This window comes from Thermobia domestica, chromosome 9, assembly GCF_964235325.1.
Source record: "Thermobia domestica chromosome 9, izTheDome1.hap1.1, whole genome shotgun sequence".
Classification (NCBI taxonomy): Eukaryota; Metazoa; Arthropoda; class Insecta; order Zygentoma; family Lepismatidae; genus Thermobia; species Thermobia domestica.
Genome location: NC_137462.1, coordinates 85,703,037 through 85,727,592, shown reverse-complemented (window position 1 = coordinate 85,727,592; position 24,556 = coordinate 85,703,037). Strand labels below are relative to the sequence as shown.

General features: G+C 34.6%; 2 protein-coding genes across 4 annotated transcripts in view; one reads left to right on the top strand and one right to left on the bottom strand.

Moving 5' to 3' along the window:
- The window catches only part of LOC145694811 (uncharacterized), a 57,594-nt gene extending 46,641 nt beyond the window's left edge, over positions 1-10,953 (top strand). For all 3 annotated transcript variants that reach the window (XM_081771461.1, XM_081771460.1, XM_081771462.1), the window contains one exon: positions 942-10,953. In XM_081771461.1, the coding sequence (XP_081627587.1) occupies position 942 (1 nt within the window). In that variant the 3' untranslated portion in view covers positions 943-10,953. The remainder of the gene's footprint in view (positions 1-941) is intronic.
- A 4,661-nt stretch (positions 10,954-15,614) lies between these two features.
- The window catches only part of Rnb (BTB/POZ domain-containing protein Rnb), a 41,172-nt gene continuing 32,230 nt past the window's right edge, over positions 15,615-24,556 (bottom strand). Inside the window, exon 7 of the mRNA XM_081771459.1 lies at positions 15,615-16,693. Coding sequence (XP_081627585.1) covers positions 15,901-16,693 — 793 coding nt within the window. The 3' untranslated portion in view covers positions 15,615-15,900. The remainder of the gene's footprint in view (positions 16,694-24,556) is intronic.

Here is a 24,556-nt window from a genome sequence, read left to right as displayed (position 1 = left end):
ACTTTTGATAAAATATTCTGGGAATTCTTCAGTTTCTTTGGAGGTCACTCTCGCCGTCCCTTCACCACATCGAATTATGCATTAATAGAATCTGTGACTAAAAATAATGGAATTTTCCTTTTACCCAACTTGGATCAAACATTTTGTTCACGAGTTATGGCTGTTTTTGCATTTTTCTGACAATTTTCGGCTGGTCATAGCGCATAAAGGAAGCATTTGTGCACCCAAGTTGGTCTATATTTTTTTGTCTTGTCTTCGTGTTAGAAATCACCTCCCAAACGTCGGTATTATTTTGAATCACCCTGGATATACAGTATATATAATGTTATATCTCATGTAATATTACTTTAAACTGTGTTAAGTAATTATTGTTTCTACTAGGATCATGTACTAATGTTCTAATGTAGATAATTTATACCAAATTACATGTATTTTCTATAAATAATAAAGAAATTATTTCGCAAACTTCAACTGCAAACAGATATTTTTCAGGTATAATTGAAGCACACTATTCAAAAAACTTTGGAAAGGATTGGTACGACAATCTCTAGTAGTGCGTTTGCATATATGAAGTATATGGAGGAAGTATATATATGAAGATTCGCAGTATTTTTTAAATTGTATTTGATCTGTATGGAAAGAACAGTCTAATTCAATGTGGTAAGCCACTCTTGTATCGAAAAGAATTTAAAACTTGCATGTAACCTAAATAAATATCAAAGTCCAAAACATTACTTTGATTTTGGACATAGAATTATTCGTATTCTATTATTCGTTTTCGTATTCTATTATTGTATTACTATTATTAAATTCTATATGAAGTTACACTTACAGAGTTCCAGTACTACTAAAAAATTTCTAGGATATCTATATTGTAGATATTATGTACAACGAACTGACATATCAGGCATTAATGTCTTCTATCTTTTTGTCTTTTTCAGAACAATCTGTAACCAGAGGAGCATAGTTAGGTATTCTGTAGTAATAGATGGGCCTTGCCTCGTTTATTTTATGTACTTTCTTGGAAACATAGAAATGGAAGTGTATTATTTGATACTTACAAATATGTTGCACTAAAGTATATTAAGATTCCGTATATTTTATCGTGTTGAAGATATATTAATATTAAAGACATGTTGAGGTTTACAATCTCGACTTCTTGAATTTTTCTTCATTATTAGATTTTTATGTTAATTAATTAATTATTTCTGTATTCTAGTGGCATATTGTTTATAACCAGAAGGAGGATAACAAATAGGTGTCCTCATGTCAAAAATAAAGTGGTATTTTAACAGCTTGATACGGTTGTCTTCAGCAGAGCCTATTTCTGATGTGGAAAGGAATTAAGGCTCTGTAAAGTTTAATTCAAGTTTGAAGTTGTGATGTTAGGAGTGCTCTGAAATTATCCTTTATCGTACATGTATGTGTCCAAGTGAGGCACAGACGAAGACAACACAGTCAAGTTGATAAAATTGTCGGGTCACATTTTCCTTTCGGAGACCTCTTTAAGAAGTTATTTTACGTATGAAATGTGCCCATTGTGAAGTACCACTGACTAGAAAAGATCGTATATTTCAATGAAAATTGTGATCAATATCTTAACACTAAATCTTAATATTTGTATCTTCACATTGATATACATAGCAAACACGGCTTTCGATTTTTCTTTCGTTGAAATTGAGAATAAATAAAAGTGGTCTATATTTAATAGAATGTATCATAAGCATTGATATATGTAATATGTTAGATATTAAGAGATATCAATAGTGTTTACATATTAAAGTTTTATAAAATTATTAATATTCAAACGAGTTGTAGAAAATTGAAATTTTTAAGGATGAAAGGGCCGAATGTTTGGAAATAGAAACATTGCTAGTTACATTAAAAATATGAGACACGAGTTATAAATAGTACGAAATTGTGGTTTCGGCCTAGTGTAGGCTTCTTGTTGATCTCAAATACAGGAAAATGTATTATAAAAATAAATTATTCCCATCACCAAACATAATGCAGATGATTAGATCGAAACTGCTAAGGTAAGTAGGATAATCGCGCCGGATGTAAGATTTCTAATTGAGAATCGTTTGGGGAAGAAGCGTTTTGGATACGCTGAGAAGAAGAACATGGAAAAATAACTCTTAGATGGAAACTAATAGAAACTTTGATGGGATTGGCCTGGCGCAGAATACGATGAGCTTTGTTTCTTTGATTCTATTAAACCATACATTGAATGAAAGTATTCGTATGTTTTTTAAGCAGTAAACTAAGATAGATATATTCTAAAATTGTGTGAGATTCATTTATCTGTTTTCTATTAAACTGAGTGTAATATGTGGATTTCGCTTTGATACAACACATCATCAAAAGAAATAGCGTGTAAACAAACTTAATACTATTTTAAAGACAATCTTGTATTTATATCTAAAGCTTGTATGCGAAACCTTTTTTAAAAATTGATCAGCTATTAAAAATTGACTATATTATTGACCACCAACTGTCAAGTGTTATTCCTAAAAGCAGTATTTTTTTCTTTCTCTCTCTCTCTCTCACATATTTAAGTAATTACAATGTCACTTCCAATAAAGTTAGGTTTTCAGAAGTTAGCTTAATACATAATAAAATATTGCATAACGTAATATCCACGTGGTTCTCCATTAACAAATCATGGAAATATTCGGAAATAGGATTTTAAAGAGTAAGTAATGTAAGGATATTATAAATATGTTGATAAGAATTTGGTTGAACCAGATTGAAGATTAATGTTAACACCACTGCCATCGTCAAAGAACTGATTCATTTCTTTCTGTATAAATAGCAAAAAAGTAAAAATAAATTTGATTAAAAAAAATAACATTTATATTTCTTTTCAGTGTTAAAATCAGTCTAACTAAAATCAGCTAAAACATTAATTCATGTTATCATGCTTTGTCTTTTCTTCATATTTTGGCGTTATAAGTTGATAGATGTTATTTTTTCAGTTTCTTACGTTTTTTATGGAACTCGATCCTTGATTAAAATCGAAAGCTTGGATGTCAATTTTGTAGTGAAATTTATTGACATGTACAGTAAAACGTGTTATATTGGTCCTCTGTTCACTTTAGTCTGTGGAGTCATAATTTTCACTTCACTCATTTGGTTGATTTGGAGTTAAACGTACAAGTTAACGTGAAATCGAACCACATAATCTTTCATCGGGAGTTGAACCTGGGTCTTCCATGTCGAAGGTGCGTATGCTTTCCATACAGTCACGACAGTTTTACATACAATTGAATGTGGTGAGACAATTATAGTGAGAATAACCGGGAAACTGAAATGTCATGCTGAACGTAATTTCTTCAGCAGAACCTTCTATTTTAATTATTTCTTTCTTTAATGTACGAAAATTTATATGAACTTCTCATTACAAATCAAATATAATTGTTGAGAAAACTATTAATTCTGAATTTGACATGAATCTTCGATCACACTGCGCTTCAAAAATTTCCTGAAAGTTACAATTTAGCAAAATATTCACTTGTAATTTTGTTAAATATTGCATCATCATTTCATTTCATTTACGGATACGTGCAAGTCTGTTAGCATACCATAGAAAAGCAAATCCAGTACTAGGCATATCTGTAGGTGTTTGGCTATTATTTATGCTTCATGTTGATATTTTTATGTGTGTTCGTATTACATTACTTAACAATTGTTGACTGAACGTATAAGTAGGAAGTCTTAAATTTTTACTATGTTTTGGTAGGTTTATAACTGATAGTGTCTAGAAATGATGTATATGTGAGTGATTCTAATCTCATCTCCTGTGTAAATATTTTCAATACTGGAAAAATATTGAAAAAAATATAAATATATATGTATCTATGAAGAACGTGTGTGTATTGTAAAGAAACAAAAGCTGCTAAAAAAAATTTAAATATATGTACGTATATATTATATTTTGCTAAATGTAACATTTGAGTAGGCACATTTATACTTCTGTGCATAAAAATTTGTAACTGCGTATGCAAATATATTCGAAGTATATTATGATCTGATTCTAATCCATTGTATTTGATGTATTAGTGTAATATTCAATTGTTTTCACTTTATTAAATTGTTGCCATCATATAAGTTTCATATTATTATATCTAAAAGAGTAACTGTGAAGTATTAACATAGTTTGAGGTTTTAGCAAATTTATTAGTAAAAAGTACTGTGACACGCTTTAGTTAAATCTTGTGTGTAATTGTGTGAAAAGCGATTTTAAACGTATACAAGAATGTTGATTGCAATCCTGTCAACTTTTTTTGTTCGTCATAATTAAAGAAATAACCACATCAATATGTAATTCCAATAGCAGTTATATAGATTAAGTACAGGGTTAAAATGAAGTAGCATATGATTTTTTCATTACAATATGACGACTGAATGAGGTTTATGGCAAGATATCAAAATAAAGATTGATTTGCATGGAATTTCCACTCCTGAATTGTTAAAATGTATACATCACTTTCTGTAACTTCACCTCCTTGTATCTTTTATAAAAACAATTTTGATTCTTTTATTTGTTGCAAAACGTACATTTGAGCGATCTCAATTTAGATAGACGTACTATAAACACGTTCATAAATGTTTTTTCCCATATGCATTAAGCTTTGAGATATTGCTTTTCTCTCACTAGCTGATGAACACTGTACATTAATTTATCAGGAAAGTTATTTCCGATTTGAACTGGATACTTTAAAAAAAAACGAATTTAGTATAAAAAGTTCATTCTCTTTCTGAAAAATCTGTAATAATACTTATTGATTCTAAAAAAAAAAAAAAAAAAAAAAAATAGTATGTAGCAATTAAAAACAGAATAAAGTAACTAGAAATTATTTTTCCAATTGACGAAAGATTTGTCCTACATTAGTTTTAGGAATTTCTTATAAATATACACTGCATTTACTTAACGTTTAATAGGTTTGTTCTATGTATTTTGCCCTAGTTTTTATTTTTAAAAAATCCCTCACCCTCTACGAAAATTTCAGTCCAAATCCCAGCTTCGATGATCAATCACTCTGAAACCGAAAGGTCAGCACATGAATTTCCATGTGTACTAAGCAATTCAAGATCAGCCTCCATGCTAAGTTAAGTTAAAGTCGGTTAAGATTGCTTATGATATAAGAGTATACTGTCATTGCCATTGATATTTTAAATATATATAAATCAAAAGAAGAACGAGTTGAGTTGAGTTGATTTTAGTTTAGCGTCCCTTTCAGCAGCGAGGCTATATGAGACGTGGACCTACTGATTAACGTGGAATCCGAACCACATGAGCTCCCGCCGGGAATCGAACCCGGGTCTCCCACGCCAAAGGCGCGTACGCTAACCAAAGAAGAACGAAAATAGGGTAATAATAACAACAGAAGATAAAAGCTGTTCGGGAGAGAATGAATAGTAGTTAGTTGTTGAATAATCAACAGAAGTAACATTTCATTAGATTGTAATAAACACTTAGAGCCTCATTACATAGTGTTTGCGATAACCGGCATTGCTGTTGAATTGCTTGTGGATTTTTTTTTTTTTTCGTTTTGCGATCCGCAAATTTTACGAAGCCCGATACGGAACGAGGCTCTTAAACATAACGAACTTCTTGATATGTTATATAACAGTTGCCAATACGAACGGAAGCTATTTGGATTATAGAAATGATCCCTAATTTCGAGGCTTCCTTTTAGGACAAAAGAACTAATTATTATTTCAGTTAATAAATTCAACAAGTGTTCTGTTTCACAGTGTAGAACTGCGATAGAGTACCAAACTGTTGAAACCCAACGCTAAAACGATAAGTGGTACACTCATGTCCAAAATGATTGTCGCATATCTATAGCTGTCTTCTTGTAAGAATATAATTTGATAATAATTTTGCAGGGTACTTTTAATACTGATACTATGTGTATAATCGGGAAATGTATATTTGCGGTAAATTTCATAGGAAAAGAATTATAAATACGAAAATTAGAATGAGTAAAACAAAATGTTGCCAAATGAACAAGAAAGTTTTATTTTCGTTTTATTGCTCTTATTTACTGTTCCTTTGACATGAAATTTGTCACATACATGTCTTTGCTGATTATACACATTCTAACGTTATAAGAAATACCGGGCGAATTCGTTATCAAATTATATTCCTTCAACAACACATTTATAGACGTGCGACAATAATTTTGGACGAGTGTACATGTAGCACTTCGGTTTCAATAGAAAAATCAAACTCGAAGTTAGAAAGCCATTTCTTATCATCTCTGATAGACATAAGAGAACGGACAGGGACGTTCTAGACTTCTGTACTTAGGCATAACATCACTTGGAAGTCTAACACACTACTATAAAATATTTTGACAAAGAATGGCCTTATCACAGAGAAATAAAAACATTATAGGTAAAATGTGTAAGAGGAAGGATTGTCACCAACGGAATGACTTTCTCCAAATAAGATAAGAAACTACAAACATCAAGTCTTACTTGGTTAATTTTGGTGGACTGTTGCCAGTCAGTTTTATTTTGTCAGTGGCTTGTATGTACACTGCGTTGCTCAATATGAAATAGTGGGAAGTACATACAGTGACTCATACTTAATAAAAATGCATTTATTAAATTAATACAGGGTCTTCCAAAAGCCCTGCCAAAAAGTAAAAAGCTGTAACATTGTAACCATTTATTGTATGTGTACCAAACTTTTAGTTGACTTGCAAGAAAGTCTGAAATTTTGTTTCCAAGCATTTTTTTAACGCCAAACCTCCAGCTGAGCACCATTTACGTCCAAATATTGCTGAAGTATTTTCGGGAATCAAGAATGGCATTTTGACGTGCTTCATCCGTGATACTCCCAATCACATCACGTATCTTCTTCCGGAGACCCTGGACATCTTTCGGTTTTTGCTTGTAAACTTCTGTCTTCACATATCCCCAAAGCCACCAAAATACTCTTCTTCTCAGCAAAACACTAGATTTTAAATCAAAAAACCACGCCACACACTGAGCTTTCTCTTGAGTATACGCCATCTTTGTCACATGATTTACACATGTCACATGTCATTACAAACAAAATACAAAATTGTAAGTAGTACTTTCAAAGTTACAGCTTTTTACCTTTTTGCAGGACTTTTGGAAGACTACGAAGAAATAGTTGTATATTTTCTATTATCACCCCCCCCCCTTTTTTAAAAAAAAAAGAAAAAAAAGAAAATAATGAAACTACATGTTAAATTTCACTTTTGATGCAAAGGAAATCAAAACACAAACACCGTCTAAAATATTCGTGGATAATAGTTTTTGAATTCCTTCGTAATTAAGTTCTAGATTCTGAATTTCCACCGAATAAATTTCCCTGGATAAGTAAGTTTGTGGTAAACAGCATCGTGTCTGTGGGTTTTCTCGGGGTACTCCTGTACACTACAAACTCGCGTAACCGGGAATCGAACCAAGGACCCCCTCGCACCAGAGGAGAGTGCTGACACTGAGCCACCGTACACTGAATTGTCCTTATGTTACCGCCCGTTTTTCTGTTCATAATTATCAGCCTGTACATAAATTCAACACTAATCCACAAAATGGTTTCAAAAAGACCTTTCAAAGTAATTTTCAACAGCAAGAACTTAATTGACCTAAATATAACCAGTTCTCATAAATGTATTATTTATGCCAAGAAATGCAGAAAGTGGTTTTACCGGTAGTGAACTGCATCCGCCTGCTCTTGGCCATAAAACACTTTTCCCACCACCGATTCTGTTCAATATGATGGTCCTAGCAATGAACTAGTGCACATCGTCGGAGATTCCATTGAAGGATGCCATTATTCACCACAATTTGATTTAGTTCAACTCATTCGTCCTTGTATACTTTCTAGAGTCCTCAAATGTTGTGGCTTAATGCTTTGTGATTTTCTGTTTCAATAAGCCAATAACCCATAGTCCGTGGGTGATGGATGGTAGGAATGAGATAGCCTTGATACCTGTCTCCTGTTCCATGTGAGCCATATAGGGCACCGTTTTGCCGATATGACTGCTTGCTTTGTCTTGGTGGATGTGGACTTCAACGGTCTCATTGTAATATAAATCAGAGGCATGTTGGCGGTACATAAGATTTAAGACATGATGTATATACTAAGAAGCATTTACATTCACATTAAATGTCACTTGTGTATAGGAAGCTTCCCTCGGTACAGAAACCCTCTATTACCATAAACCCTTTGAGGGGAGTTTCTTGCAAATGCGAATCCTTTCCATCGACAGGACGGTAGTGAATCGCACGGACCTGCTTTGACTTGGTAAAACAGACCTACACCTTATCTAGGATGATGACAATGCCATTTTTCACGCGGTAGACAGCGTTCGTACAGGTGTTTGCATGCCATTTTTCATTGGGCGATGTGCATTGATGCTACAGCATGGACCTGACGTGTATGCGTAGTTTTGAGATCTAACTCCTCGGATGGTTCGATTTTAACAGTTGCTGGTGATCGTTAACGACACGTGCTGCTATTTTTACCTTATGGTAGTGATGGATTCTCTTTGGTCACATTTTGGCATAATTAGCAATGTCGTCTCGAGTGCGTTCCGGAGATGGTGCTTCTATGGCTTTTGACGGGGCGTTGTATTCTCTTCAATGGTGGATGCATTTTATGATGGATTGCCTTATCTGACACTATGAAACTTTTCACTTATATTTCAGTACAGACTTACCGTAATGTTATTTGTTCGTTTCTAAAATCTTTATTACAAACTACATTTTTATGTTTATAAGCTAGAATAAAATAGTAAAAGTTAGAAAGCAAATATAACATTTTTAAAATCTGATTGTTTAAATTATATGTAACGAATATTATTATAGACACACTATTTTATGTTTCCGACAAAAAAATAAGAATTTATTTTTAAAAAATTTGTTGTGTGTGTTCAAAGAAAATTTGCTAACATTTTTCATATGAAGATTTTTGTAAATAGTGAATAATATATTTCGATTTATGTTTTAATGTCCCTAAAATAACATAGTATTTACAGAACATTTCTACGAAGAAAGATAATAATACACAAACCTGTTGTATGCTTCGTTTTTAAATTTTATTTGTTTATTTGTGATCTTAATATTTAATTGACAAACTACACAAAGACAGATTTCTGATGTTAATAAAATAGCATGTAAGCGCGCTTATATATTGTAGAATATATCCTTACAAGGACAGAACAATAGAATAACAAAGCTTACCTGTGCACTCGCGGTTTAGTTTAGTTTGTGTTAATTTCGACTCGCTTGAGAGCCATGTTCGCAAACAGTTTTTACTTTTTGCAGCTGGAACTTCTACAATGTCATCGTTGTCTGTTTATGTAAGTCCTTTACAGAAAATAAACTGCGAATTCCCGGATTACACGAATTTTCCTTGACATACTTTAACACTTCGTTTGCTTTCTTTAACGCTTTGTAAAACTCCGTACCATAAAATAAAACTCTTAAATTAAATTTCCTTGGATTTGATATACAATTCCACCCACGATTAAGATTTCCACTAGTTTGTTTCTGTTCTAACAAAAAATGATTTAAAAACATTTTAGTTATGTTGAAGGACAAAAATTATTACGTTGCAAAAAAAAAAAAAAAAAAAAAACTATATAGAGAAATTGGCTTCCCTAAGGATTTATACTGCATCGTGCACTTGTGTCCTACATAGGAACGACTAAAAGCAACGTCTCTACAAAGGTTAAAGAACATATAAGAGACGCAAGAGAAGACCCCTCCACTTGAGTCTTATCAAGAGGGTTACAGAAGTCGAAACACAAAATTGAAGTGGAGGTATGATCTTCCACCACTAAAAGAATTTTTTTCGAATCTTTTCTTATGGAAAAAAAAAAAAAAAAACTCCTAACAACTTAGATAGTGGAAATCTTGATCATAGGTGAAATTGCATAATATCAAATCAAAAGAAAACAAATTTAAATTTAAGAATTTTATTTTCATAGTACAGAGATTCTCATATTCATATTCAGGGATTTTTTTAAAACTACCAAATCTAAGATCATCACAGTTTGGAGTTGACAGAAATCTTGATCTAGCTACAGTGGGCACAAGATGTTGAATGTCGTCTGGATAGATCAAGTTTCTGAACAGATAAAAATATTTGCTACAGTAAGTAACTATACATAGAAACTTGTGTGCAAAGTGACAAACAAAAATTAACATCAAGACATTGCATTTGATGCAAAAATCATTATTAGAAATAGCAGTTCTTATTCGTTTGTTAGACGGCGGATGTAATTGGAAACGAAATATTAAAAGTGAATAAGTGTAGTCTGGGAATTCGTGATTCATTTTCTTTACAGGACTTAAACAGACAACGATAGTAGTATATGAGTTCCAGCTGCAAAAACTAACAAATGGTCGTGAACATAGCTTACGAGTGAGTCGAAATATTAGCATAAACTAGAAGACGATGACCACGGGTACAAAGGTAAGTTCTATTTTATTAATTTAAGATTCACTCCATATCAGTTGCAGATGCATCAAAACATCTATCAGTAAATAAACAAAACAATACATTTATGTTAAATCTTTTGTTGTAATGACTCTGATTATTTTATGATTTAAATGACTATTTTTGTAGGTTATTTGTCTTGATTTTGTAATGATAATAGATAATAAATTACTTACATTGCAGTTGAAATACTAATAACTATGGTCTTTCACGTTAATTGGCTTGAAAACTGAATTTGAGAATTTTTTTATTGTGTATGTATGTACGTGTATGAGTGTTTAAGTAAGGAATATATCATGCACTTGCAGTAAGATTTAAAGCAAAAAAAGACTGCCTCAGAGCAATTATGTAGATTGTACTGCATAATTAATAGTTATACAGTAATCAACAGTTTTTCTGTCAGCACGAAAGAATGGTGGATGTATTCTGTCATGAATAAACCAAATAGTTAATAAAGCAAATATGTGTTTTTTTAATGTATGTTCCAGCATTACGCTGGAATGCCTGGGACAATTTCAATCAAACTCTGTACACACATTACTTACAATCGGAAAAGAATGTTGTAGGGGTAAAACCAGCATATCTAGCATACGAACTACCTCGTTGTGGCATTTCAGTTACACCGTGAACTTGCGTAAGGGCAGGGTGAACATGGCACCTCCACAGAGCGTCATAAGGGCATATCCTGTACGAGTTCAAACTGGGGTCAAATGCTGCTGCAGCGGGGGGCGGAAGATATGCCAGGCCTTTGGTGAGGGTGTCGTGACTACGCGGACAGTGCAGTTTGGTTTAACAAGTTTGACGACGGTGACGAAACACTCGAAGACGCAACACATGCACAAAATGAAGATCTTCAAGCAGCAATTGAGGCGAACAGTGGCCAGGCATGTGAGGAGCTGGAACTACAATTCAGTGTGAGTGGAGAAATCACCTTCAACTTGGGAAGCACTACAAGTTGAGTCGATGGGTCCCACATGATTTGACTCCGGGCCAGAAGGCAACGATAGCAGAAACCTGTGTTTCTTTGCTGACTCGTCTACGGTAGGAGCCATTTCTGGGCAGAATGCTGACATGTGATGAGAAGTGGGTCCTGTACGAAGCTCCACGGCGTCGTCATGATTGGTTAGCATCCCATGAACCGGTTCCATAACCGAAACTAGCACTGCACCAGAAGAAGGTCTTCCTGTGTGTTTGATAGACTGCTCGCGGCATCGTCCATCGGAAACTGCTACCAGCTGCTCAGAGCATCAATGCAACTATACTTTCAGCAGATGAGCCGTGTTCAAGAAAAACTCACATTTCTGAATCACAAAGGGTCCTCCTGTTACAGGGCAACGCTAAGCCCCATGTGGGTAGGATGACGCGGGGTACCATTCTAAGCCTTGGATAAAAAACACTATTGCATCCGTCATACTCCCCGGACATTGCACCGTCCGATTATCACATGTTCCATTCCTTGTACGATCATCTTAGAGGACGCTAGTTCAAATCCCTAGTAGATGTGCAAAATGCACTTGATACCTTCTTTGCTTCACGGCCCACCAAGTTCTACCGCGATGGAATCCATGGCCTTCCAGAACGTTGGCAGATCATCGATGCTGATGGGGACTATTTTTGATCTTCCAGGTACATCGTAGGTGTCATATCAATGTTTGAAGGTGGTGGGTGAAAAGGCGACAGAATTTTTTTTTTTTTTTTGTTATCTTTATAGTATCGAATCCATAGTTTTCGGGGTGACTGAAATGAATAGTGATATTCATGATGCTGTTAACCCCTGTCGGGATGGGGTGAGGAGGGATATACCTGAGGTCAATTTTCCACGTGTGCCCCAGCGTTTCCAAATTTCCGATTTCAATGTGGGGAAGGGGCGATTTCTATAATTATTATAACACGGAAAAGCGGCTAACCCATTTGAAAAGAATTTTGAGTATATTACCTACTTCAAACTGAGTTTTCATCACATCACTTCGATTAAAGGGCATATCATACGGGGAGCAGGGGATTCAAAATTTATCAAAAAGTATTATGGGTTTTTATCATTACACTTTCATTCAAATGCCTATCCTAAGGTGGGAAAACGGAAAAGAAGGTGCAAATACTTCCGCAAACCTATTCTTTCCATGCGTAGAACGGGCATTTCAGCTAGCAACTAATAAATAAAGTAGATGATTTCAAACTTTCATTATATTACTAATGTATTTTGATTTAGTATTTTATTACATTGGGCAATAAACATTATTATTATTATATTTAGATCAAAAGAACGTCAAAAATGTGAAACAGCTAGTAGTATATTGATGATCATTGATAACTTATTCCTTAGCGTACAGTACATTAAAAATCCATCAGTAGTTGACACAATTGAACGACGAAGATAGTTATTAGTAGAGAATCATTATTAGTTATTAGAGAAGTATTATATCATATCGATTTTTAAAATGGTCAAACAACATTCGTAATAGTTTTCATGCCTTGATGCCCAATAGGAATTTTCCATTGATGGGATCAGTCTTGAAATTTCCGTTAAGCATAAGGAACCTAAATCATATCAAATGAATAATTAAAAACATCTATGTGCATCATGTGAAACAATGTTATTACCTATTTTGATATTTTACTAGTATTGACGTAATGAATCCAACATGCGCTATCGGACGAGAAACCAGAGTTCGATTCCCGGCAGGAGCTCATGTGGTTTCAGATTCCACGTCTCATATAGTCTCGCTGCTAAAAGGGAATCGAATGCTAAACTCCAATCCAACAACCAGATATGTTCTATATGTGAACGAAATAAAATTCCACGAAAGTCGCTCTTTTTATAGTCAAAGCTGCTCCAGTTGCCAGTAACTCCTGTCATCAAGCCATTCGAAGAATGAATCAACTACTTGCCACATCAGCTCAACATCAAGTAGGAGAGCGCGGTGGCTCGGTGGTAGAGCGTTCACCTCCGGTGCTTGGGGTCCCTGGTTCGATCCCAGCTCGCGCAGTGTGGACTTTGTGGTGGACAAACACCGTGCTCGTGGTTTTCTCGGGGTTCTCCCGTTTCCTCCCACTTTCATTCAGCCATTTCATTAATTTCTCATCATCACCGTCTCCTTTACCCTAACTGGCATAAACGTGGGACGTAAAACTTAAAGATTTCATTTCATTGCATTTTTTCAACATCAAGTAGATGAGTGGTATTCTTTTCAAGTCACTGAAAATCTAAACACAACCTTGTGCTACTTCTTTTAGACTGTCCGTTAATACGGCTTCACTGGACTTTTACATTGATATTAAAAATTATTGGAACTGACATAAAAATAATAATTTAACTGGAATTAAGAATTGTAATTTAGCATCTCTTTCAGCACCGAGACTATATGAGACGTGCACCTAGTCTAGCATGGGATCCAAACCACATGATCCACTGGAAATCAAACTTGGCTGCTGGTGCAGGGCCGAAGACGCATACGCCAACCATTTAGCAACAAAGGAGCTTATAAACTGGCATTAAGGAAACTTGATTATTTCAATTATGATAATATTCATGAATTTGTGATTTAAAAAAAAAAAAAAAAAATAACTTACCTGTTTCCTTACAGTGTGTGACAGCATTCCAGCTACATATAGTGGAGTAACTCAGCTAATGTTTAGGACACAATCGCTTAACTTACCTTTTCACTTTTCCCGAGACGCATATGTGCCAGGGACATTTATGCATAGAAAGTCATTCAATAAGATAAATTAAAAAGGGGAAATTTGAAGTGGTACTTAAAAGATGCGAGTTCGTACGGCCCTTTATCCAATAATTTTCGGCCACACCCTTCAATTCTTGTAATAAGAATTAAACGACACCGAAAAATTAGTACAAGGATGATTATTGATTTTTCTAAGAAATGAATCCTTTTTAACCATATTTTGCCTAGCTAACTTGAAGTGCTATTTACCAACTTTCAGTACTTTAATAAATCTTAAAAATAAATAATCAATTTTTTTTCTTTTTTTCAGAACGTAGGACTCGTACTACAAAAACAATTCTTGGCGAAGAATTACTGAGATGCAAATCTTTGTTTTCCTGCACCAGCAACAAGTGCATGATGCTGTAGAAGGGCCTTCCATATCCAAAAACTTCATTCCATCACACACACACACACACACACACACACAAAAAAAAAAAAAAACGCGCAAACTTTTTTTCGTGTTCTGGAGGAATACTATGGTACAAAATATTTAATACTGCTTTTATAATCGTAATATCTTGCGTGTCATATTGATTGTCAAAATTGGATAAATTCAGAGGAAACCATGTTTACATAACACAGCTACAAACACTCATTTAAGAAGGAGAGCTGATATTCTGTAGATTGGAAGCGAGGTATACCAACTAAAGGGAATAGTGGTTATGTTCTACATTTCTCCCTATTACAAGTGTTATGAATGATTATATGTAAGTTCACATATAAATAGCCATACAAGGATCAGAGTTTTGCATACATGTCTTAAATGTATTTTGCTATTACATAAAGATTTCACTTCAGCCCCAATTATCCTACACTCGGTGTAGTTATAATTATTATGAGTACACACTGCATTTACCCCCCTTCCTATCCTTCCATACGTAGCTAATTAACCTCGCTTTCTTATGGCTCAAATTGACATTTAACAGGTTTGTTTCATACAATTTTGTCACAAATAGTAATTGACTTTTTTCTCGAGTGTTTGAGCAAATCCTAACCCCAACTTTGATGGCTCATAACTCTGACAGAAAAATTTTTCGCATGCGTACAAATAAGCTCAAAGTCTACCACGCTAAGTTCGATGAAAATAAAATGGGTTCACTTAAGGACATATATATTTTAAAATTAATGTAATCGTCACACAATATCAGTATAAACGAAATAATGTTGAAAACATACAAATTGATCATAATCTTTGTTTTACGTAATAATATTATTTTTATCTGTGTTTCTAGAAATATTATAGTATCGGAGATATAAACAGAGATTAAAAAAAAAAAAAAAATCCCAACCCCTCCAAAATTATTCTAAAGCACATTCTGAAATACAAGATAAAACTTTTAATCAATATTACAGAGCTGCATTTAAACTACATGCCGAAAAAATGGAGAAAAAACAATGAAAAGTGTATATATACATACTTCTTTATTATGTCAAGGATTCCCACACAAAGAAAGTGTGTATTAACATAAAGGATCTTATAAAGCCCTTAAAGTCAACAAAAAAACAATATACAAAACAAACGGACTCTTTTTGCAGTATATAAATATTTACAACAAAATTCATTCATTACAATAATATTCTGTTTCTGATCGTTATGTTCCCATCTATAAACTGTTGCGATACACGAAATTACTACGCCCACGACCAGCTAGCAATACAAAGCTCGTTAACAAAACAAACCAAATATTATTCATAGACAGAACCCGTAAGGACAAACCCACAATAGATAGACAGCTGTTCCGAAATTACTCGATATATCCAGTCATTCAAATCTACTTTACTTACAGACATCATTAGGGATTTCAATATTTCAACTCTTTGCTGCGTTTCCATTTTCCCGATTAATAAATACTTGATAGTTTCCACACAAAGTAACTCAAACGACCTAGTGTCCTGTTGAGTTGTTTTCAAACACCACGAACAAACTTGGAAAATTGTATTCGGTTTCATATGATATTTTATTACGTCTTTGCACATTTTCTCATGAAGTGTTGGCAGTAAAAACTTATTGGATTCTGTGATTACTTCTAGCATCGTATCCAGCTGCACTTTGTTCGTAATGGGACAATTGCACTTACACAGAAAATGAATCAAATATTGCATACATGAGTATGATGTTACTCCCAGTTTTACAGTGTTCTCAGAGGATTCTTTGAAATATCCTTGAAACATTGCATTGAATACCGGTGAGTTTTCACTTAAAATATCTTTACTTGCTGTGATTGATGAACCATCATCCAATAGAAATTCGACATCATGACTATGTTCTTTAACATTACAACATGGCGGAACACTTTTATTGTCCATCGCACTACTGTCTGTTTTTCCGCCGTCAGTTTTGGTCCCAACTGACACTGCCAATTTTGAAAGACCAGAAACAGCGCTTGGAAATTCCTCACTATCCTCGCTTATCAGAACGCTGAAAATTCTGTCCAGACCCTCACAGCTCACTAACAGCTTCTTCAACAATTTCTTTGTTCTACAAATATACATACATATATATAAATGTAATATCACAAAAACATGTTATATACACATCCTTACCAAATTAATGGAAACACGTCAGATATTTGAGTTGGCAACGGTCAGGCTGTGACCGCACAGCCGGGACTTGTGCAACAGCAGCAACTGTCGTGCGATTGCGAAGAACTCTAGCAGCATCTGTGTTGACAATCACAGTCCGATGCAAGTTACATGACATGGACATATGGGAATTGCACGGACAAAACCGCTGATCACTAACGCTCTAAGACGATGCAAACAGTTCCGAACATGCAATATGGGCTGCTGATAATTGGAAATGTGTGATATGGTCGGATGAGTCATTGTTTACCTTATTTCAGTCCACAGGCCGTGTTTACGTATGTCAGGATAACGCAAATAACCAGCAGTCTCCGCCCAACCATGAAACACGGCGGCGGCGACTCTGATGTGTGGGTCGCAATATCTTAGTTTTCAGTGATGCTTATCGGTCTCGTCGCTATCTATGATTATGTCGCTATTTAGGGGAACAATATGCATACTATAGTCCATAAGTTTCCGGGCATTGACGCCTTATTTCGGAGTGCCCATTCAGACAGTTCAAGCTGTTGCGGTGAGGTCTGAGAAACATCCAGATGAAGATAAATATTTCTTCTGGCCCACCAATATCCAGACCTGAACATAATTGAACACCTGTAGTCTGTTTTGGGGACATAAATCCGGCGTAGATTCCCACCTGCGTTCTCTCTTATAGAACCGACTGAGTGGTGCACTGCACGTGTAGTGGTACAATATTCCACTTTACATTTTCCACAACGTCTATGACTTCATTCCACGTCACATCAGAGCTGATGTTAGCGCGAAAGCTGATCCAGCGTCATATTAATCGAATAAGTTTCATGTTTTTCGTGTGTTTCCATTGAATTGATAAGTAATGTCCGGATTTGTATGTAATTACATATTTTTTCCTTCATATGTAGGTTCGTCAAATCCTTAAATGTTTGTGATTCATACCTGTAGGGGGCTTCAACTCAAGTTTCATATTACATATTTTTACATATTATGACCAATATTACATATTTCTATGGTTATATATATATATATATATATATATATATATATATATATATATATATATATTACATAAAGCTGTCTTAAAATTTTGCGTTTAATGAAATTTTAATTTAAAATAAATAAATAATAATTTAAAAAAACTCCAACTGTGCAAGGCCTGCATCTAGATTCAATTTTGTCATGTCTATCTTTTCGTTTCTTTACCGAAAGAGAAATATCTCTTTTTTTTTTTTATTTGTCAAACTATGTTTCGCAGAATTTTCGCCAATAACAAAAGAAATATAAGAAGAAACAAGTAAAAATCCTCCCTCCGGGGTACATTAGCAGCGTCCTTTATTCTCAACTCTGGAGGAAGACAGATCACGTGCCTGACAGGCGACTGGCCAGGAAATTCCTAAAATGAAGTCTATTTGATTGTTATCGAAGGTCAAACGGAAAAAAAGATGAAAACAAATCCTGCAATTCAAGTTAAAACTGTATGCTAGTGTGCTTCCAGGAATTTACTACAAGAGTTCGTTCCAAGAAGCTGGCGACAATGGCAATATCATAGCAGGTAACCTAAGCTTTCAAAAAACTTCGCTTGTTCAACTGAATGACAGAAGGACAGTACTCTAGTATTGCAGTTGCAAAACGCACGTGTTCTGTATTGACCGTCGAAGTTATCCGCGAAATTGCGGTCGTGGGTAACTATCGATGATGCGTTTACTACGGACGGTACTGGTGTTATGCCAAGTGTGTGATAAAAAAAAAAAAAAAAATTGGATGTTCAATGAAATCTCAGTTAGAACAACATGTACGAAGTGCACTCCATGCAAGAAATAAAAATTTGCGAACTGCAAAATAACAAGTACTCTTGACACAAATGCATCAAGATACTTCAGTGAGTGAGTTTTTCAAAGACTTGTGCCAAGCAATGATAGCAGCAAACATTCCTTGGAACAAAGTTCAAGTGCCAAAATACCGTGCTTTTCAGGAGAAGTACTGCGGGCGTCGAATTCCTGACGAATCCACTCTTCGAAAGTGTTATTTCGAAGTTTGTTATAGGAAAGCTATAGATAACATTAGGGCAGAAATAGGTAGTTCATATATTTCGATTTCTGGGGACGAAATAACAGACGTTTCTGGACGTTATGTAGCAAATTTAGTGATTGGAAAGTTAAGTGAAAATGCTCCATCTAAATCCTATCTTATTGCGAGTAAATTGCTGGAACGCACGAATCATTCCACGATTGCTTGCTTTGTAAACGATGGTCAGGAGGAGAAAGTCCTTAAAGTGTTGTGGCCAGGAGGAGTTCAGGAAGAGAAAGTCCTTGTTCTCTATACAGACAGTGCAGCGTACATGTTAAAAAGCTTACAGTGTTTTACCCTCACCTAATTCATTTCACCTGTATGGCCCATGTTCAGCGTGTTGCTGAAGAGGTGAGAGGCAACTTTTGCGAAGCAAATCAACTAATTTCTTCCACGAAAAAAAATGTTTGTTAAGGCGCCACAACGTGTTCAACTTTACAGAGATCAACTGCCAGACGTGCCACTTCCTCCGGAGCCTGTGCTAACGCGATGGGGCACTTGGATACAGGCAGTACATTTTTACAATGAACATTTTCAAAAAAATTAAGCCTGTTGCTCATTCATTTCCATCGGAGTCTGCTGTGTCAGTTGGCATTCCTCAGAAACTGTTTAATGACTCAAAAGTAGCATGTGATATCGCATACATAGACAACAATTTTGGTTGGCTACCTACAAGCATTAGAAAGCTATAGACTGTTGGGCGGCCTCTTCCGCAATCCATGGAAATCATAGAGGATGCAAAGAGACTGCTGCAAGATGTGTGTGGAGATGTAGGAGAAAAAGTTCGAAAGAAACTAAATGCAATGCTGGAAAGAAACCCGGGTTACGACAGCCTATTGGGAGTGTGTGAGATTCTCAGTGGTGAAACAAGAACCCCCCCCCCTCCTAAATCAACTACATCCCCCTGTTGAAATAGGCTCCTGTTACCTCATGAGATGTGGAGAGATCATTCTCTGCATACAAGGATATTTTATCCAATCTCCGACAAAATTTTATTTCTGATCATTTGGAAATGTACCTTGTAACCCATTGTGCAACAACACACAGTTGAACTGCAGGCACATCTTTTGTAAGTACTTTATTTCAAATTAAAAATGTTCATTAGTGGAAATATTCTTCAATCTCGGTTCAGCTGGTATTGTTTAAAAGATATAGGACTGCTTTTCCCTGCATGAAATATATATATATATATATATATATATATATATATATATATATATATATATATATATATATATATATATATATATATGAAACAATACATTTCGTCTTAAGTTGCTTTTAGTATTTAAATTTGTATATTGCGTATAATTCATTTCAAGATTGGGCCGTGGTGACGGATGCGCATTTAGTGTAAAAGATTTGAAACGGGACCACACCACACCACATGAGATTTATGACGTACAAATGCCGTATACATTGCTTTTCTTGGTGCTTTCCTGTTCCTCTCTAGCCGATTCACATCTTCCTTCATTCGTGTTTGATTTTTATTATACTGCAATCAGTCACATCAATGACGTATGGCTGTCTCAGCTGTTCAAGCATTTCACTTCATTAAGGGACTTGCATTAAGCAGGATAAAGTGTAGTAGATTTTTCTTTTTATTTTCATAACTCGTTTAAATATTGCATACTCATACGCGTGTTAATATTACGTTTTCATAAATATGTAACATAGGTAATATTACATATTCTTATATAATATTACATATTTCTTACATTTTTAAGCGATTTTTGTTACATATTTATGAACATATTTAGGGGATTGATATTACATAAAAATCCGGACTCGATTGATAAGCATCTGTAATTGTACAACAGTGGATGATATTGAAAAAAACGTTATTAACTATTCGAGACATCAGCTTTACAGATAACTTAACACACGGTAACAGTATAGCAAACAATGAAACAAAACTCTAGAATCTACTTAGTTGAAATGACGTGTAATTTCTAATCTTACGTCACATGATTATACCCTTTAGGCTGAAAGAGACTGATGATAAATGAAAGTGAATGATTATGAAATTAATTGTTGGAATAAAGGTGAAAACCCACAATGTTATCTATCACTTAACGCACATTGCCTGGGACACCTCGCACCAGACGTGAGCACTCTACTATTGAGCCACTGTGTCCCTCCCTCCTGTTATACGATTTCACAGGTTAAAAAGGAAACTCAGATATGGAACATCACTGTTTGTGTTGTAATTATGTTCATCGTTGCTATTTAAGATGCTGTTTCATGCGTATGAGAACTTTTAAAGTAGTGAACTCCTCTTTACTTCATACCTGATAACACTCTAAAGTAGAACAAAATACAAGAGACGTATAATATCTACTTTGGAAAGAAGTTACTTTATCTTAGACTAAAATATCATCAAATTATACTAATGATCTACTTGATGTATGGATAGATACTTAACTTTTACCTAGGTAGAATGTTGATAGAAAAGTTGTACGAAGACTGTAATAAATTTGGATTAAAATTAAATGAATGTTTTCTATACTCATAGCGTACAACTTATAACTACTACTGACGATTTAAAGTCTGTAATGAATATTAATCAGGGTTGGCCTAATCACCCAAATTTTTTATTCTCCATAGGCTTCCGGAAACAGTAGCTTGGACCGGAATATCATATTTCATATCCTTTTTCAATTCCTTGTAAATTGACGAGAGATTTCTCAGTCCTGACTTACACACTTCTCTTTTATTCACAAATTTTCTATCTCGTTTACGGATCTGTTCTTTTTGTTTTAAACCCAGAAAGATGAAAATATAGGCATATACTATGGAATGAGTAAATCAGAACACAATTCAGTACTCTAGAAACAGTTTTCAAATATGTGACATTCCAGAACCATTGTCTGTGTTTTAAGAGGATTACGGGAAGCATTTAGTATCCTATTATTCTTTTCGCGTCTTTCTAAAGTAACAGTTTGAAAGTGACGGCTAATAACATTTGGAAGAAGAGTAAAATTGAGTAAATACTGTCACTAACAGTATTTACTGGCAGGTATGTAAGAGAAAGTGGGTGAGTGATGTCACTAACAAAAAATAACATAGCTGTGTACTCTCGAAAGAAACCATATTAACGTCATTAGTATATGACACGGTTCCCGTAGTCATCTGCTCTCAAGATATGGAAGCTGATTAGAAACCGCCACAGCATACTTAGAAAAAATATCTCTCCGCATCTATGTTCCTATTTGCCCATTTCTATATTTTCACTTTTTTTTCGCAAGAACAAGTTCGAAATGAAATGAAGTGAAATATTTAATATCCTCTGTAAACTAGAGAAGACGGGTGATAAATACAACTGAATGAATATGGAATAATATAGGAAAGAAATCAGAGAACCCTTGGGAAGACTGACAGAGTAACAGAAGTTTCCAGAACAGAAATGGTAAATTCCTCCCATGTTCATTCTAATGTTTTCCTGTGCATTAATCATGACATTTATCTCTAAATTATTTTCTTTCGCTCTCTGCAGGTTCTTGCTGGTGTACATAAAATGTTATTTGCTTCATAATCGGAAGATCTCTGGTTCGAATCCTGCAGCCCCCAATTATGACTGGATTTTTAATTTCCAATCAGGCAAATCGTTTCAGATGATATTTTCTTTTATAGTCCCTGGTCGACTAAATTAAAAAAAAAAACTTCTATCGTTGATGGGTCAGTGCAAAACGGTCTATTAATTTCATGTGAGTCAATATTAACACATTTCCAATGTTTTAGTCTCTCTTAAACCAAGGACAAGTCTACCTCTAAATGTAAAAAAGGTAAAAATTTCAGTTCAATACAATTTTCAAGAGCGAAGATTTAGGAACTAACAAAACTACCTAGTTATTGATATTCTAGTTAAATAATGAAATGTTAGAACTATATTAAAATATTTATTGTTCCCTTTCGTCTTAAACAAACTGTTCTTTCATGTATTCACTGATAACTTCTTCAAAAGTAGATTGATTAAAGGAAACATTTTATTTTTTAAAAGTACACAAATAAAGGCATACTCGCCGAAAATTGAAGACTCGCTGTAGAAAACAGTGTAAGTGCCAAAAACAAAAGTTACTGTAACAGTAGTGGCAAAAGATAGCCCAAGCGTCACAAAATAGAAAATATTATTGCTTAGCAATATAATCTAGCCTATAACGAAGTATGAAAATCTAACTTAGGCATAAATGTATTAAAAAAAAAAAAAAAAAAAAGCGAAACAGTTGCAAGGTGGCACTTACTTGTTTTCTACAGCGAGCCTTCAATTTGTGAAGAAATTTCATTTCAGCTAGCAGAATTGCTATTTACAAACCAAAAACGGAAAAATGGTAAACTTACAATGCAATGTTGCCAGATTATATGAATAACTTCATTGCCAGTGTTAAATTTTCAATTATGGAGTGTCTTTGGTTAATTTGGTTTGAGATTAACGTCCTTTTTCAGGACTAAGGCTATACGAGACGTGAACCTACAATTTAAGATGAACACTAAGGTACGAGAAGCTCACAGTGTGTATCCTAATTCACGCCAACCATGAATTGCGAAGCACATTTCTCAGAACTACATGGGCAATTCTGATAAGTAACGCTAATTGACAGCAATTTTTCTTAGTGGTCACTGGATAGTCTGCGTGGACGCTCATAGCGTACGAAAAAACGGTTCTCAGGTATAGCCTCATAAAACTGGTACATGGCTGTAAATGATGAATTACGAAAATCCACAGTTATCAATAGCAACTATACTATTTATATAATTATTTTTCAGTTTACAAACAGATCTGCTCTATCAGGTTAAATAATTGTGACATGTTTAAAGTTGATTAAGTACTCAAAGAAAATAAAATCAATTTACAAGTACCTAGAAACCCATATGCTACGTGTGATGTAAATATCAAATTTTAAGATGGTATATATATATATATATATATATATATATATATATATATATAAGAAAACATTGAACATCTGCTTTAATTATACAATCTCAGAATCGACAATACACGTATTTTTTTCGTCGAAACAATCAACTTCTCGTTTGTTTTGAAAGATGCCATAATCAGGAAGCCAGAGATAGAACGCACTTGTCAATATCACCTGACAGCAACATTAGGATTAGGAATTATATTTCTAGGTTTTCAGCATCTATGACCATTTTAGTCCATCACGTATGAGGGACGGCGTCCTTCGGTGGTCACAGAAGCGATCTGCGACCTTCATAATAGGTACTTGTATTTGCGTGGTGTGAATGAGGAAGGAAAAACCTCATTCAGGATGACTGGCCTGAAAAGGATTTTACATCTTTTCAACCGAGTGTCCCCACCGGGAATTGACAGCAACAGTATATATGATAAATGGAGGAAATCAAAAAATGAAATGAAATAAAATCTTCAAGTTTTTACGTTCCACAGTTATGCCGGTTAGGCTAAAGGAGACGGTGATGATGAGAGATGAATGAAATGGTGGAATGAAGAAAGTGGGAGGAAACCGGAGAAACCCGAGAAAACCCATGAGCACGGTGTTTGTCCACCACAAAGTCCACACGGCGCAAGTTGGGATCGAACCAGGAAATCACCTCTTAATTTTATATCACATCTTATAGGTGCGAATTCAATGATATACAATGAGTAAATAATCACGGCTGGGCCTAGATTCGAACCTTGGCTTCCAAAGAGGTACTCTATAATGCAGACACTGGTTTGTCCAACCCAACAGGAGTTGTG